An 18087-nucleotide genomic window follows, 5' to 3' on the forward strand; every position below is an offset into this window, starting at 1 on the left:
GTCTCGAGGACACGCGCCAGAGGCGCTAGCTTTCAATTTATTACGCCTTCCCATTGGAATGCACTACCACCACACACACCTCAGAGGGATAACCTCACACCTAGCCTTCCGCAAAGCTATCAAGACCTTGCTTTCACATGAACCTGCAATCTCACTCATCTCTGAATACCCACTGTACACTTACTGTTTCTTTAATAACTCATGATACTAATGTAAGTATTGTTTTTGTCTTCACCCCAATGCTGCGCTTTCCTGTAACCAGTAGCTGTACCATGTAACTAAAACATTTCTTTGGACCAGTGCCTCGATACCTTTGGGCTGCTAGTGCGCTCAAATTCAAAAAATAAAAAATATAAACAAAGATGATTTAACAGGCTTTGGATGACCTTTGTTAATATGTATGAATTACTGTTTATTGGTATAAGTCAATAGCACATTGAAATTATTTTTCCCTTCTCTTCTTTTGAAACACAGTTTGGAATTCTGTACATAAAGAACCCCTGATGAAGAGTGACTACGCTCGAAACGCGTTGGGTACCACATTAAAAGAAAAACCCTTTCAATGAAAGTTTGTGTGACTATTTGAATTTACTATTTAAGTATAATCATGAGACTTGTATACTTTAAATTTCAACCACACCATCCTGCTCAACCGTCTCCGCAATAACCTGGGTATCACTGGTCAGGCTCTGGCGTGGCTGACCTCTTTCCTCTCCTATCGACCCTCCCAGGTCCAACTGGGTACATTCCTCTCCAACATCTTTTTCTCTACCTGTGGTGTCCCCCAGGGTTCTAATCTCTCCCCCTGGCTGTTGAACCAGTATCTGGCACTTCTCGCCCACCGCATCGCCGCTCTCGATCACAACTTTCAGTGCTATGCGGATGATACCCAGCTCATTTTCAGGCTACCCTCCGCCTCCTCTTCCCTCATCTCTGACTGCCTTTCTACTATCCATGAATGGTGTGCCGCCAACGACCTCTGCCTTAATGCCAGTAAGACTGAGATTCTACTCATCGGCACACCCACTCCCACCTTCCCTGCAGCTCGCTCACCGGCCTCTCTTGGCCCTCTTCCTGCTCCTACCTGCACGGCAAAAAACCTCAGGGTCATCTTCGACTCCACACTCTCTTTCTCTTCTCACATCTCTGACGTCTCTAAGAAGTCACACTACCAGCTACACCTCCTCAGAGGTATCCTTCCTTTCCTCTCCTTCCCCCAGAAGCTCTCTGTCTCTAGAGCCCTGGATCTCTTGAAGCTGGACTACTGTAACAGCCTCTATCTAAATCTGCCTGCCTCTACCCTCAGCCCTTTGCAACTCATCCAGAACAGGACTGCAAGACTTGTCCTTGGCCTCAAGCCCAGGGACCATATCTCTCCAGGACTGAAATCGTTACACTGGCTCCCAGTGGCTGCGAGGATTAAGTTCAAAACCCTCTGCATTGTCCACAAGGCCTTCTGGGGCCTTGGGCCAAAATACCTTCAACTCTCTCTTCCTAAATATCTTCCTTCCCGAGCTCTTCGCTCCTCCGCCTCCAACTCCCTCAGGGTCAGCAGCTTCTCCAAGCAACGAGTTGGGGGTAGATCTCTCTCCGCAGCAGTGGCCTCCCTCTGGAACAGACTTCCTGCCTCCCTGAAACATGAGGAGAACCATCTCCTGTTCCGGAAGCACCTCAAAACCTTCCTCTTTGCCTCCGCTTTCTCTCCCCCTCTCCCCTGCTAAAATCACTAAACCTGCACTAAATCTGCAACTGGCCCAGTCACTGATCTCGGTCCTTGGCCCAGCTCACTCTTCCCTGCACTGCCTCCCTGGCAACCCCTGCACTGCGGGCCTGTCTCTGTACCCCTACAGCCCCTCCTCCCGGCACTTACCTTGCACTTGCCACTAGCTGGCCCTTACTATTTATCTTGTATTCTACTAACCCTGTACTGTACTTTCCCCATCTCCCTTTCCCCTTGCACTTTTCCTTCTACCCTTGCACTATCTGAATGACACTTGGCCTAGTAGGATCGTTGTCTGTCCCCCCTTGTTCCCCACCCCCCTCGCCTCGTCGCACCTTTAAACACTTGTGTATAGGTGCGTTACAAATACCATATCATATCTAAAAATGACATTGTTGTCAAAAAACGGTAAACATTTTCTTTGAAACCTAGACATAACAGTTTGGCTGTATTTCGGCCATAGACAGTGTGCAGGGGACGTGAGTTTCCACAACTTGGGTACTTGCCACCTTTTGCTTCGCATACATTTACGGCCCATGTGCCAGAGTCGCTACTTCTCCCCTGCCCCTCTAACACTGTACTCTTGACATTAGCTTTTAATATTCTAAACGTTATTTACAAGGGAGTGCAGTGTTTACAAAAAATACCATAGGATAGTGAATCGGGCCTAATTAAGAGACATCACAAACCAGAGAAGGGGATCAGGGACCCACATAGAGGCTGTGGTTGTGAGGTAGTGCAGAACCATCTTCCTTGTCCCAGTGAGACAGAAGAGAGAAACAAAATAGAGCCATACTGGGCAAGAGAGCACCCCAAAGAAACCAAAAGAGAGTAGGACCCTTAAGTTGATAGAATAGTACATGCAAGAAAATGCCTGGAAGGATAGTAAACCGGGCTTGAGAAAGGGTTCTGGGCCAGAGAGAGAGCGAGAGAGAGACCCTTTGGCACAAGTCAGATAAAGACCGAAGGAAAAGAGAAATATCCTTTAGTAAACATCAAGAGAAGACCAAGCGCAGTGAGAAATATCCTTTGGCAAAAGTCCAGACAAGGAAAGATGCAACATCTGGTAAAAATCCAGACAGCATTGAGATTATTGAAAGAGAGCGTAAGAAAGGCTTGGGGATGGGAGGAAGTTTTCCCACTGTTGCTGAACTGTAAAGAGTTGTTGCAGAAGGGAGAACACCCCACATCTGTGCGGAACTGTACAAAAAAGCCTAGTGGGGGCCAGAGGAAGGAGGATATTCCCCCCCCCCCCGATCATTCACAAACTGCCTAAAACCATCCAGAAGGAGGGAGCCTCCCTTCTGGAATCAGGGTGGAACATAGTCTACTGTTTTCATTTGAAGTGTAAGGGAAGGAAATAGGTTTGGAACATAGGACAGTGGACTACTTGATTTTGACATATGTTGTGACATCATCCTTAGTTTTATTTGAGGTAGAGAAACCTCTCTTATTCATAGGGACAGAGGGTTCTTCCTTATTTTTCGGTTAAAGGTTTATGCCAACAATCATGCCACCTTTGTGTCCCACGTCTATTTCCATACTCTTACATTTTTCACTCATGAGCCATGTTTGTGTCCTAACGGAAAAAAGTGATATCCTTGATCAACTACACTGTTTGGCGAGCAACAGGTTTTGCTGCAGCATTTGCCTTTACTGTACAAGGACCATTCCAGTGCAATTTTTTTATACGCCCCATGAATTATGGGCAGCAGCCATTGGGTTGGGAGGTGACAATGGTCTTGGGCAAGTGGGATGCTACACCAGGTTTCTACCTACCCCAAAGCCCATTATTTGTTCTCCCCAATCTCCAACCATCCAAGAAATGTGGGTACTGCCTGTTGCTCTTACTTCTGCCTGCTGAGAGATTGAGGACAGCTCGCAACACTGCTTTAGCTTCTTTAAACTGTACATTAACATGTATATTATCGAGAGATGACCAGATACGTGATCAAGTGTCTGAAGAGCAGAATGGGACCAGTGCCCATTTTACAGTGTTTGCGATCCTGGTCAAATCATTTAATTCAGGGGTCTGCAATCTTTAGCTCTCCAGGTGCTTTGGAATACAATCCCAATCAGCCCTCACCGATGATGTTAATTGTGTGGAATCATGGGAGTTGTAGTTCAAAACATCTGAAGCACTACATGTTGCAGACAACGGATTTAATTTCACTGTGCCCTACATTCCAAAATGATGATAGATGCAAGTGTCCCGGTATGGCAAGGAGGCAGGACATCATGTATGGGGTTGTAGTGTGAGGGGTTGGGAGCAACATGCTAGATATTGGGTGGTTGTTGTGTTGGTGGTGGTTCAGGAGGCCGGATGGCAGTTATGTTTGAGGGTAGAGAGGCAGACGGCCAGGTATGCACATTTTGCCAGCTCGGCCCGCGTTTGGCTCTTCAAGCCAAGCCAGGCCCCATGGTTTGGCTTTAGCTCGGCTCTACTCATAAAATCACTGGCTCCCTAACCTTTAGTTTCAAGATACTGTGTGAATGTGCACTTTACAAATAAACATTCTGCTATGCACTTACCAAAAAAGAAAGGTATTAGGAGGAAATATTTAGATCTTTCTGAAATGATTTGGGCAATAAATGAGGTTGTGGCTGATCGTGGGAAAGCAGGATCGCCTGGGCTTGCAGAAAAGATTGAACAGCCAAGATCAGATGCGGGATACCTTTGTTGTGGCAGCAATCTCGATTCTAGCTAATTCTAAAGGATAATTGTAAATTACACCTGTCGACAATCTAGTGCAGGCCCATGTTCCACTCCAGATTTCGGTTTGATTTTGTTTCTAAGCTGTATAGTGAGAGCTATAGTGCTAGAGCAAGCCTTTGGGACTAATTCTGCATGCATTACATTTAAAAAAACACAATATTTCATATATTATGTTAAAGGAAGTTAAATTGGCCCTTAATGAACAAGGAGGACTCCAGGCCGTGATGTGAGTTCCTATATTTATTAATTTCTTCCTGATCTCTGGGCTCCACTCTTGCCCTGGATGTCATTTTGGGGTTAAAGCTGCGACCCCTGAGGACTTCCTTGAGACTGCCGACAGTGCCTCTGTGACCCCCTGGTCAACAATTACAAAGGCAGTGTGAAAACTAAAATAAAGCAGGTTCTCAGAGCCCGCTTTATTTTCATAATCACTCTGTGACGTATAGCTTTCTCAAATGTGATATATAAGCAAATATACATTTGGCGATCATTGTGTGCATGAATAGGCCAGATAGACCAGATGCCCCAGAAGCAGAGTTTTTATTTAGAGTCAATTTTAATGTTTTAGGTTTCTGATGTCTAACATTTTGTGCAAAAGCACTCCATGTTTTGATGTTACAGTGGCCTAGATTTTCCCGTATTGAAGTTAGTTGATATATCATATTTTTATACATAGCCCTTCATGTCTCACTGCTCTTGCTTCGAAGACTGTAAGAATAAGTGTTATTACTATGAAATGCAGGAATACTTAATTTACCAACCTCAGAAGGATGAAAGACTTAATAAGCCCTGCTGAAATATGAACTTTGTAAGTGCAGGCTGGCACATGTCAGAGTTGAGCTGTTAAATCGCTGGGCTATCTGATTGCAACAGAGTATGTCATTTAATCAACTGTGCAGTTAAAAATAACCATTAGGATATCTTCCCACCACCCTCTCCTGTCCCTCCCTCCAGTCCAATTTAAAACCTATAAAACTTATCAAGCTTACTGCTGTGCCATGACATATTCCTCCTGCTTCTAAGCACCGTAACAAGTGTTATGGAAAAAAGAAATGTAACCACCAGAGCCGATGCAGTACCAAATGCTGTGGTGTGCACATTTAAGGAGAAATAGCCAACTGAGCTATCTTACCAGCTACGTGCTCACAGCTGGGATCTGTGTGGTCTGCAGGTCAGAGGTTTGAATTCTAGCAAAACTCTACTTATACTTTCATCCTTTTGAGGTCAGCAAATGAGCATTCATTTCAGTTAATGGGTAAAATAGTTTTAAACAAGAGTGTTTACATAAGTGCTTTGGCGATTATTTTTAATGCCAGTGTTCACATCAATAAATCCAGGCATTAACTCAGATTGCAATAGGGGCAGGTACTGAAAACGTGTTTTAGCTCAAGTGATGATATACAGTAGCACATCTCATCACTAGTGCCAAAAAAAGGAGCAGCCCAATCCTCGAAGGCCATCTGAATGAGCGCAGCTTAGATCTTAATGTGCTCATACAGACGCCCTTTTTCACCCCTTTGCACATGTGCGCAATTCAGAGTGTGCTTTTGCACATTTAAAAGCACATCCTGAATTCACAAACAGGATCCACTTTTAAAAGCATAGAAATTAGGCTAATCCCACTATGCTGGTTGGGAATAAGCACAGTGGGAGTAGCAAATCATGACAGGGTCTTTTCTGAATGACATGATTTTTTTCTTTAAGTATGACAGCCGTGGTTTAAATCACGGCCATCAGACTTGCATTTCCATCCCCCAAAAGAGGATGGACTTGATGAAATGTGAAGCGGGTCGAGCCAACGAAGAAACCAATTTAGGCAAAAGAACCACAGCAAGTGATGGGACCGCTGGCAGCAAAGCAGGAGGAGGTGACGGGACCACCAACACCACAGCAAGAGCAGAGGAACCTGGCAAAGCAACATCAAGTGAAGAGACCATGACAAGCAACGTAGCTGAGACCGACACCAAATCCTACTCCCGGGATGCCGATGGCGAGACCCTTCACATATTGACCCCCAAATCATCCTACCACCACTCACAAGACACACAGCAGGCTTACCGACAGAGACTGAGAAGAGAGGACGAGACTTGCCCAGAGGCCAGATGTGGAAGCAACCAGCTGTATTTGGTTGTGCTAGTAAACTGACAGGCAAATGTTTCATGGAATGTCTTCCACCGAGATGGAACCCTACTGAGTATCCCGGGAAGTGTCATGGCGGCCTAGGCTAGCGACAGGGATGGGAGAAGAAAATAAATAAAAATCGCAGTCCCAAAGTACAGAGGAGAGGGAAAGGGGGCAGAGGAACCATTCATGGATTGGTTGAGCACAAGCCTTTTCCCGTATAAAAGTGGAGCAACAAGATACAATGTGTCACACTACCTTCCTTTGTTTCAGGAAGGCAACACAATCGACAGGAACCCTCAAAGAAGGAGCATGCTAAGAAGAACCTTGAGCCATCCATACTTTAACCATAGGAAGATGCAGAGAGGAATTTCTGGTGAAGGAAGCAACAGAAATATCTAACAGTCTATGCAAGAGAAGTAAATAAATCCACTATTCAAGCACTTACTGGCGTCTGGATTACTCTAGTCCCACAAGGTAATATGTGGTGTTAATGGGTCATTTGAGGCTTAGCTTGCACACGATTGAACCAATTACATGCGAGGTTGCACATATAGTACCTCATTCAAAGCAAAATTAGCATTTTGGGCATTTCTAGGGCATTTGAGGCTGCAATTCACATATGATGGCAGCAATCAGACATGTAAGGCGCTCCCTTACATTTGGCAACCATACCAGATCTATGCCGCATTAACTAAAATTGTGTGGCATTACTGGACATTTGAGGATGCACTTGGCATATGATAGAAACAGCAGGATATCTAAAGCTGTAAGTAATATATTTTGACTGTACCTAGATTATAAGGCTAGAACAGACATAATATGGCAGCATCCTGAAATAGTATACACATTTGGCACACTGTATTGTGGCAGCACATGGGAGTGTGGGGCTTTACTTGGCACATGATTACTAAGCCTAACAAATGCAGCTATAACTTTTTTTAATGGCAGTAATGGCCATGTAAGGCTGCAGTGTCACAGGCATGTCAGTGCTGCTCGCCTATGTTGGATCAACTTGGGCCACCCGGTCAATACATGACCCCCCCCTCCATGGCATGTCAAGGCAGCACCCTAGTAACAAAATAGTAGGCATAAAAAAAGTTTGTATTACAGAAAAAAAAAACATTTGTTTGCCTTAGTACAGTTTTGGTATTTTATGAAAAGTGAGCTTATGCACGTTTTATGCACCCACCAGTCACTTCAGGTTATGTCATTAGGGTTAAATGTCATGTGATGGTATTTCATTTGCCATCAGTATCAAAGGTCCCATGACATCTGGTGTGTGATGTTACTTCCTCCACCCATGGCATTTTGGTGAATTGACAGCCCTGCTGCCTGCTTTGGTATATATTATACCTACAACTGACTTTATAACATTGAGTTGGAGGATAGGTGCTCCTGTATTGTGGAAATTGCAGTCTCCACTTGTGGACCAGAAACCCTTCACTTATGTTGCACATATATGTCACTTTTGTTTACTGTAGGCTTTCTGTATTTTCCATTTTACCGATGTATTGCATGACTTTTCATTTTTCCAAATGTATGTATGGAATATGTAACTCCAAACCCTTCCTAGCCCGGCAACAACGCTGAAAACTAAACTTGTTCACAGCCCAGGAAACAGCTGCCAGCTTTTACAGACAGTGTCATCAGCAGTCTGGGGCTGGCCCTCTCATAACTTCCTCCCCTCCCCAGTAACAGAATCTGTTGGCCCTGCCTATGTTTACCCACTTGCCCTCCACCCTGTGATTTCTCTCCCACTTCTTGTCACCAAGCCTCCTTGGAACCTGGGAACAGCTGTGTTCATCATGGGGGTGGGTAGGAACTGGAGGGGGGGTCCTAAGGCGGCTGTGAAAAGCACACCTGTCCCTCCATGTGTTTGCCCACTTGTACTACACCAGTGATTTCCCTCCCCCTTCCTGTCACCAAGCCTCCTTGGAACCTGGGAACAGCTGTGTTAATTATGGGGGTGAGCGGGCTCGGAGGAGGGGGGGGGGGGGTGATAGCCTCATTCACGTGCTGAGAGGGGACCGGGTGTCTGTAACGCTCACCTTGCATCCACAGGGACGCCACGCGACTGGACTGGAGCGCTTCTGGGTTGGATTCACCTTCCCCGGGGGCTTGCGCTGCCGTGGGTCTATTCTGGAAGACAGGAGTTCAGTTTTAGCCACAATCACCTTCTCTCGGGGCCCGCCTCCCAAGTGTTCCCCTTGCAACCCCCCTTGAGCCTTCCTCACCTTGTATTTCGATAAGGTGGGCCCTCTGTCCTGCTGTTCTGTGCAGGGGCGCGTCGTGGCTGGGCACCTTTCGGACAAGCTACTTCACTGGCGTGGGCCTGGGAGTCCAGGCCGGCTGCGACTCCACTCTTGAGGTAAGTCTTAGTTTCAAAGAATGCGTGTCCACAATAGTTGCTGCCCTGTTAACATTCTCCTTCTCTCGTAGATGCAGAAGGGATGATGAAGGCGTTGAATGGAGAGGGCGGTGCTCGAGAAGGTAAGAGAATGCGCGAAGGGCGGCGCTATGAGCGTCCTTTGAATTAGACTAACGTTGTGCTATTCTTCCTTGCAGGTTGCCGAGAAGTTCCTGGAAGAAATGCGGCCAGATGGAAGAGGAGCGTAGTGTGGAAGATGTCCGGACCGCTGTTGAGTTCCAAGAGAGCTTCGGTAGGTAAGCGGAGTCTGAAGGCGATGGATCGGTAGTCGAACGCTTACTAATTGTCCTCTTCTTGTCTCTCCTCCCTAGAATTTTGCTTGCAGAGGATGATGGGCTCCAGGGAAGATTCCAGAGCGATTGAGGAGCTGGATGCGGAACACGCAAGGAGGAATAATGGTGTTGTTCTTCTCCCTGTAGATGCAGGCCAAGGATGCTGCGAGCAGGTCTTGGTGAACGTCACACTGCGAGTGCAGAACAACGCAAAGCGCGTGCCTCAGCTCGGGCATGGGTTAAATAGCCAGCAGGTATCCCACGTGCCTCCAGGGCGGACCACGCCCTGGATGCTAGACTGCATGATGCAGTTCCACACCGAACCTTGTGGGGGCAGCCATGTTGGTCCATTCCCCAATGGAAACTCCACCTGCCATATGAGCCTGGCACCAAAGGCGCCAGGACTGGCTCCAAGACAGCTGAGGGGAGGGCATGATTGGGCCCTTGCAGGAACACTGTGGCGAGGGCCAGAGACCCAGAGTTCTCAGGCCAGGGGTTATGGTCGTGACAGTGTCCTCTTGTCTGGGTTGCCTGCAGTGGTGTGCTGAATGTGTGGGTGGGGGCAGAGGTGCTAAGGAGGCCCTCTAGCAGGTACCCTATTTCTCTCTCTATCCTCCCCCTCTCTTCCTGCCCTCTCTTCCCCTGTGTCCCCCCTCCCTCTCTTCCCCTCTGCCCCCCCTTCACCTCTCCCTCCCTCTCTACGTCCCTGCCTTCCCCTGTGTCCCGCCCCCTCTCTGCCCCTACCCTGTCCCTCCCCCTCCCTCTTCCCCTCTCTCCCTGTCCCTCCCTCTTCCCCTCTCTCCCTGTCCCTCCCTCGATCCCTCTTCCCCTCTCTCCCTGTCCCTCCCTCCATCCCTCCCCTCTTCCCCTCTCCCTGTCCCTCCCTCCCTCCCTTTTCCCCTCTCTCCCTGTCCCTCCCTCCCTCCCTCTTCCCCTCTCTCCCTGTCCCTCCCTCCCACCCTCCATCCCCTCTCTCCCTGTCCCTCCCTCCCTCTTCCCCTCTCTCCCTGTCCCTCCATCCCTCTTCCCCTCTCTCCCTGTCCCTCCCTCTTCCCCTCTCTCCCTGTCCCTCCCTCTTCCCCCCGTCCCTCCCTCTTCCCCCTTTCCCTCCCTGTCCCTCCCTCTTCCCCCTTTCCCTCCCTGTCCCTCCCTCTTCCACCTTTCCCTCCCTGTCCCTCCCTCTTCCACCTTTCCCTCCCTGTCCCTCCCTCTTCCACCTTTCCCTCCCTGTCCCTCTTCCCCCCTTTCCCTCCCTCTTCCCCCCTTCCTGCCCCTTACCCCTCTTCCCCCTCTCCCTGCCTATGATGCCCCTCTCCCTGCCTATGATGCCCCTCTCCCTGCCTCTGCCGCCCCTCTCCCTGCCTCTGCCGCCCCTCTCCCTGCCTCTGCCGCCCGTGTCCCTGCCTCTGCCGCCCGTGTCCCTGCCTCTTCCCCCTCCATCTTCCCCTTCTCCCTGCCTCTGCCGCCCCTCTCCCTGCCTCTGCCGCCCCTCTCCCTGCCTCTGCCGCCCCTCTCCCTGCCTCTGCCGCCCCTCTCCCTGGCTCTTTCCGCCCTCCCTCCATCTCCCTTCTCATTCTATCTGTCCCTCCCTACTTCTCTCTCCTCTTTGTCTCACTCTCTTCCTTCCCCCTTCTCTCATCCCTCACCCCTCTCTACCGGCCCCTTATCTCCCCTCTCCCACTACCTCCCCACCAGCTATTCTTTCCACTCACTCACTCTCTTCGCTGTCCATTCTTTCACCTCTCGGCCTCTCCCTCACTCCTCCTTCCCAGCAGCTTCCCCACTCAGCTTTTCCCCCACCTTCCCTTGTTTTCCCTTCTCCCCCCTTGCATCCAAGGGTACTCCACAGGCCACATTAACGTGGGTGAGCCTAGCCTGAATGCCAGACTTCGATGCTCTGCAGCAGATTGCTGCCATATACAGAAGGGTTCAACCTTGTGGATGTTGGGATTCACAGCTCCTTTACTGGCTATAGTAATGGAAATACATCAGAGGTAAGAGTAACGAATGGGCCATCTGGTGAGCTCACACCGTTTGGTATGGAGAAATGGGTGCAATCGGGCTGTGCTTCAAAGCAACAATCTTTATGCCATCTCCCTGCACCTTACATTAGATAAAATTACTCTCAATGCTCCTCAGATTGTTAGGAAAATAATTCCTATCCTCATTTACTAAGAAAACTTTTTTGATGGCCAGGACCAATGCCTCTGAATGTGCACTTGTCACTAAACCTTTGGCTAGTGATAATTGACTCTTGGCTAGAAACTAATGGTGTACTGTGTGTATATGTGGTAAATTGCGGGGTCAAATAATGTTGCCACCTGGCAAGTGGGTTGCAACCTGAACATTTTACCCCTACAGGAGCCTCAACATTTCACAAACGTTAGTCAATGTTCATCTCCTCTATATGTCAGAGGAGGGCCAATGTCAACAAATCCAATGTGTTGCATGTGTGTAGATTTCAAAGACACAAATATGTGCTTCATGAGCAGCCATGCAGGCCTTCAAACCCCCCCCCCCCCTAACCTCGCAATCCCTTCATTACCCTGCCCACGATCAAACACCCTTCACTGTCTCAGCCCAATCTTCCAATCCCGTCAGGAGTTCCATGCATCCCATCCAGCCTGCACCTAGATGGGACACAGCCTGATGGACCTGGACTGTAAATAATTTACTGTGACAAGTGAAGAAAAGGGAAGCAAATAACTTGAAATCAATTGTCTGCGTACCAATCACACTGTCATCTCTTGCACAGAATCAGCTAGCTTCTCATTGGCCTCTGTGACGAATCATGGAAATCCATCACTATACCCGAAGGGGGAGCCTTTCCCCGTGAGGCTTTGGAGGTGAGCCCGCTCCGCAATACCCTCCCTAGGGGTAGAGGCAAGCAGGACCTTACCGGGAGGGACTTCCACATTGGGGACAAGGACTTCCGACATACCTCTAAAACATCCAGTGACGAAAGTTATGAACAACATACCAAAATCTGTTTTTGCCTTCAAGATACTTTGTTTATACCTCAAAGGGAAAAACAACATGATACTGAGATGAAGGAAAAGACCTGTGGAGGAATATAGATCATGAAGCAAACAGAGGAAGGAAGGACAGGGGCATTATGCTGGGGAAGGCCCAGGAATGTATAATAAAGGAAGGAGGCGGAGACTGGTAGACAAGTGGGAGAATCCGCGAGTTACAAACTTGCTGTTTGAAGTATCCTGAAGCAAAGCTGCAAGCAAGGCATTATGTGCAAAGGCAAAACACAGTTGAGGTCTCTGACGTGTGGCAGAGAACAAAAGTGATAAGAGAAGCTGAAGAGAAGGCGAGGCGTCCTAGCCCAGAGCAGGAGCTAACTGGTGGCGTGAACAAAGTTGCGCAGAGGTGGACCAAGAGATCTGAACAACTCTGATACCACTTCATTGAAGGAAAGGAGATCAAACCAATTGGTAAATCGGAAACCATTGAGACCGTATGTGAATGCGCAACAACTACGAGAGACCAACCCGACTACTGCAGAAGAAAGTTCCAAGCCGTCAAAAGCCATCGAGCATATGAGTTAACTGGAAAAATGTGAGACTCTGGAGGGGGACTGGAGAACATCAATATGGGTACGCTCATACTGGTCCCAGTTCAGATCATATGTTGAGACTGAATAAAGAGAAGGAGAATCATAGCTTGGCAACAGATATTGAAACTGAATAAAGAGAAGGAGAATAATTTCTGGCCGACTAATACTTGTACCTGCCAAGATCAGATATCGGCTTTGAATAAAGAGAAAGAATCATTACTGGCACACTCATTCTCGTCCCAGTCCAGATCAGATATTGAAATTGAATGAAGAGAAAGAGATTCATTACTTGAGCGCTCAAAGTCATCCCAGTTGAGTTAAGATGGTAATGTGGAATGATAATCCTTATTGGAAGGTTTATAGCCCAGGAAAGCAAGGAGACAACCTTGATATATTACTGATTATGAGATACTATGAGAGGGACAACTTGAGAAAACAGTTTGAAATAAAAAACAAGGGTAAATGCCAAAGTGAAATCAAAGAATGAAGTAAAGATTACAAATTCAGGAAGTAAGGTATAAGTTCTAAATGTTGGACAAAGTTATCCTATAAAAGGAAAAGGATAAATACAAGTGCAGTAAGAGAAAAGAAATACAAGAAGGAACAAACAAATAAAAACACTCGAAAATTTGAAAAACCCAGTGATATAACTGTGCGACTGAATACAAGTAGTTACCAAGAACTACTTAAAACTACTTTATTGAATGAAAATTGGTGAGGAACAAGCTCACAAGAGAAGGGAGTCATTCTCCTGGCTTTTGTTGTTATAAAAGTGGTAAGGGTAGAATAGGTCCATTTGGACAGTGGACTGATCCTGATTTTGGACTCTCACTGACTAACACCGTAGTTAGTTTTGTTAGGTAGGGTAAAGCCTTAAATACTTTTTGTTAATAAAAAAGTACTAGTGACTGGATGTGACCCTTTGGGTGAATCCCCCAAGTACAGTGCTCTGTAGTTTCCCAGCTAGGTTGGTGCTTTGACTCATATATGCATATGCCATTTGTAAAACGCTAAGAAGGCACAGGTGTGACCTCGTACCACTGAGTGCTCTTCTGGAGTGTATGGCCACACTTGATTGGGTTTCCGGCAGACAATAGTCTGAAACATGGCAAATATTGCACTCCTACATAATAGCACTGAAATTGCAAAATTAAGGTACAGGCCCAAAGCTATGAACTCCTTTTAGCATTAGGCTACAGGCAGAATGTATGTGTTGGGTTAATGTGCAAGTGTGGAGCTAATTCGGTGGCAATTGTTTGTTGCAAAAGGGTTAAAAATGGAGTGTGAGGTGTGGCAGGTCAGAAGAAGGACACCATTCGGACTTTCGATCTCAGGGTGTAGGGGTTTCAGATGTAGCTAGTATTAGGAGAGGAGCAGGTGAGAGAAGAAATTCTTAACACATTTGTATGAACATACTTCAACTGAAAACCTACCTGCTGGGTACTGCTGTCTCCCTGCATCACCACTGCTGCTGCTACTTCCCAAACTGCTGTTACTTTGCATGAGTTCACTTGTAGGATATCCCAAGACACCAGCTCTAGATGGTGGGCTTTCTCCAAGCAGATTGTCTTCCAATCCCGAGGGAAAGTTGAAATCGCCCCGGTGAGCTTCGTCCTTTGATTGAGGAGAACAATTTTGCATTACACAGAATTTCAGAAATTTAATATTCTCAATATTGTCTTTGCACCACAAAATGATTTCATGAGATAACATAGCTTAAGATCCTTAGCTTAGAAAATCCACTTTCGGTAAGCTTATGAGACTAAATAAACAAAATCAGATTTCTGTCCCGCACTCCTCCGAATAAGCACCTTTGATGTCTGACATGAAGCCAAGTAGGTATTGTATTGTGACAATTTCAAATTTACGATGAGGATCAAGCTTAATACATATCAGAACACGCCCACTATTACTAAACCCACTGCACTGAACATGCCAAATAGCAACTTAAACAAAGATATTTGAAATACTCAATTGTTAAATAGAATCATGGCAAGAGCATTCCAGCACCAAACTTTCTACGATTTAAGGATTCAACCAGAAATGCCACAGACAGTAGAACTTAAACTTTAATCCGGGCTAGCAGCCATGGCGTGAGGCTGCTCTTAGATGAGCTCCTGCCTGATCCTACAATCTCCGAATGATTGGCAGACATGCAGAACTGCAGGGTACTGGAACTTAAGGCTGGACCTGTTGGAATACTGCAGTGAACGATTTCCGCACTGCTGCACTATCCCAGGCGAACGCAAGTTCTCAAAAGCTATTTGAGACTACATGATTGCGTTTGGCAAAGAAGACAAAATGGCGATTATGGGAAGTTGGATGACCGCAGTCACTGAGACTGCTGGTAGATAAAGGGTGCAGATGTGAAGCGGCCACTAGCACCCGACCTGTGTCGCTGTCCCTGGCGAGCTGGGGTGTATATGTCAGCGCGGCCCCGCTGTACCGGTACGCCTCTGTGACAAAGTGACTGTGGTGCTGGAAGACTTTGCTACAGAGTGACAACGGGAGGAGGACCTGGGTGAAGTGATGGTGAACCCGCGCACTGAGGGAGAAAGGAACTGATAGCCCCGTAAGGCCCTCACTGATCTAGACCACCGGCCGAGACAGAGAGGGGAGTGGCCGAGTGAGGCAGGGAGAAGAGGAGCAGCTGCATGAATGCGGCCACCTGGATACTGTATTGGGAGGTTTGTTCCAAGTAGGGACCCCAACGGGGGAAGACTGCGACATACTGCTGGTGACTAGTGTTATTGTAGGCACACCCTCACTTCCACATATTGTACCTGGAATGCCGAGCACATGGCAGATATACAGGAGAGTGCAGGCTGGTGAGGAGGAGTGGGGGAACAGCACACATCATCCGGAAAAAGTCAGCAAGGTTGCTGTTACAAGCAGGAGCCAACGCTAGGCTCAATGTAATGCTGCAAAGTCACTTCACACAACTAACAATCCCCCGCACACACTTCGCGGAGACCAGGGCCCCAATGAAGCAGAGGACATGCGGAGCATCAGTGCAAGAGAGAAACCCCGAGTGGGAATAAGGGTTCTCGTGCTGTTAATCGGCCCAAGGGCATATGGGGGAAGCCCCATAAAGGCTGCACTGAGTAAAATAGGAAGTGCAGCTGGAGAAGGCAGCGGCCAAGGCGAGATGTGCAGGGTTATCACAGCCCGACAGAGAAGATTAATGAAGGGCCACCTCAGCTGACGTCTGCCACCAGGTAATATTGTACTCCCTCACACACTCTGACAAGGTATATTACGGAGAGACCTCAGAGGGAACCTTTCTGGCAGGAGGGGCAAGAGACGCTGAGTCAGAGACTAATTGCTTGGCTTGCTCCCAGGCCATGTACATCGCTGCTCATCCACCCTGGTTCCAGTCCAGAGAGAATCATCAAACAGAGCTGGTGAGAAGTCCTGGGAGAGTAAGCACAGTGGCGGAAACAGGTGAAGAGCGTTGTGGCACGGCAGCAGCCTCAGCAATACAACTGATACAACGCTAAATATTGACGAGAATGACTCCTTCCATGGTCGCTAAAGTGAAGGGCAATCAAAAGACACTTGACAACTACGCTGTACCTCAGGGCCAAAAGCCAAGTGATAAGATGGCTGCGACGCGGGACAAAGGAGGGGACGCTGGAGGATCCAACAACCAGATTCTAATGGCCATTGCAGAATTGAAATCAACGCTAAGTGCCAAGATCGACGAAATAATAGTCGACGTTGGGTTGCTACGTTAGGATGTGTGGAGCCTTTTGGAGAGGACCACTGAGTTGGAGTCTCAACTGAAGGACCACAAGATAAATGCGTAGGATAATAGCACCCAGATACACATTCTGCAACAAAATGTCAACCTCCTGGAGAGCAGGGCGGAAGATGCAGAAGGCAGGCCGGAAGGAACAACGTACGCATTGTGGGCCTACCACAAGGGGAGGAAGGCGCTGACCTAACGACCTACATTGAAAATGTATTCTTGCAAGACATTGGACCTGGCAACCTCTCCCAAGATTTCACAATTGAAAGGGCGCGCACAGCGCTCGTCAGGAAGCCACCGCCCGGAGTCCCTCCACATCCCATTATAGCAAAGGATTTAAACTACAGAGACTGGGAGAAGATCTTGTCTTACCCCAAGCAGGGCGGCACTTTGCAAAGGGCTTCAGCACACCTGGTGGTATATCCAGATTATACCTTACAGGTTCAGAAAAGCAGGGTCGCAGTATTCATATGCCAAAGCCAGGATCCGTAAAGCGGGCCTGAAGTATATGCTAATGTACCCTGCAAGACATAAGTCATATACCAAAACCGCTCCCTGTTCGTTGACCAACCTGAGGTGCAGGAGTGGATGGATAGAGCATCAACCCACAGAAAGATGAGGACTCATCACATGGAGGCATGGAGACCTCGAAAGCAGACATGTGGAACTTGACGTCCAGACAGAGAGCAAGGGCATTTTGACTGTGGGAGCAAACAATAGTCATCCAACAAAAGCTTCTAGACCATACAATGCAAACAGAGGGGACGGATTTCCCTTTCGGTTCACTGACACTGCCCAGTTTGCTTTTTGGCAGGATGCACACCATAGTAGCACTTGGAATCTTAAAGGAGCGGACCGCTCCCGGACTGCTACCGACCTGCCCTCGAAGTTTGGCCTTTTATTTTTCTTCCTTCTTTTGGCTGTGGCAAAGGGCGGTTATGCCTGAGCATGGGCTCCAAAGCGGGGCGACAGTTAGATGGGGGCGTTATAGGGGAATTTGTGTTGCTAATAGTAATCTCAAGGCATAGGTCTCCCCCCCCCCCCCACCACCCCCCAACGCCGGGTCAAGATGTTTTGGGATAAAGCACGGAGGGAGGAGGGGGCGAAGGGACAAGTCTCTTTTGCAATAAATGTGGCAAGATGGCTAGTGATATATAACTGTTAACCTGGAATGTTCGTGGACTGAATAACTTTATTAAAAAGAAATAGAGCGTACACCTACCTCTGCCGAAAATTAAATTGCTATAGCCCTACTGCAAGAAACACAACTCATGCCCAAAAAGCAAGCTTTGATTACCAGAAAATGGGTGTGGGGGGAGATCTCAGGCTCTACATACTCTGCGTTTGCCCAAGGGCTGCTGATGTGGATAGCACCTTCAGTACCCTTTAAGGTGACACAGTCAAGGACTGATGATGAGGGTGGTGCTGGTACAGGGGCTTTTAGAAAATGTAGAAATTTGCTTAATAAATACATATGCACCCAACCATAATACAGCAGTGTTCTTCCAAGC

At 47.7% G+C, this 18087-nt stretch overlaps 1 protein-coding gene across 4 annotated transcripts in view; it reads right to left on the bottom strand.

Moving 5' to 3' along the window:
- The window catches only part of DENND4C (DENN domain containing 4C), a 2555958-nt gene that overhangs the window by 449117 nt on the left and 2088754 nt on the right, over positions 1-18087 (bottom strand). For all 4 annotated transcript variants that reach the window (XM_069625964.1, XM_069625963.1, XM_069625962.1 and 1 more), the window contains one exon: positions 14259-14439. In XM_069625964.1, the coding sequence (XP_069482065.1) occupies positions 14259-14439 (181 nt within the window). The remainder of the gene's footprint in view (positions 1-14258; positions 14440-18087) is intronic.

Source organism: Ambystoma mexicanum, chromosome 6p (genome assembly GCF_040938575.1).
Source record: "Ambystoma mexicanum isolate Mex_15411 chromosome 6p, UKY_AmexF1_1, whole genome shotgun sequence".
Taxonomy (NCBI): domain Eukaryota; kingdom Metazoa; phylum Chordata; class Amphibia; order Caudata; family Ambystomatidae; genus Ambystoma; species Ambystoma mexicanum.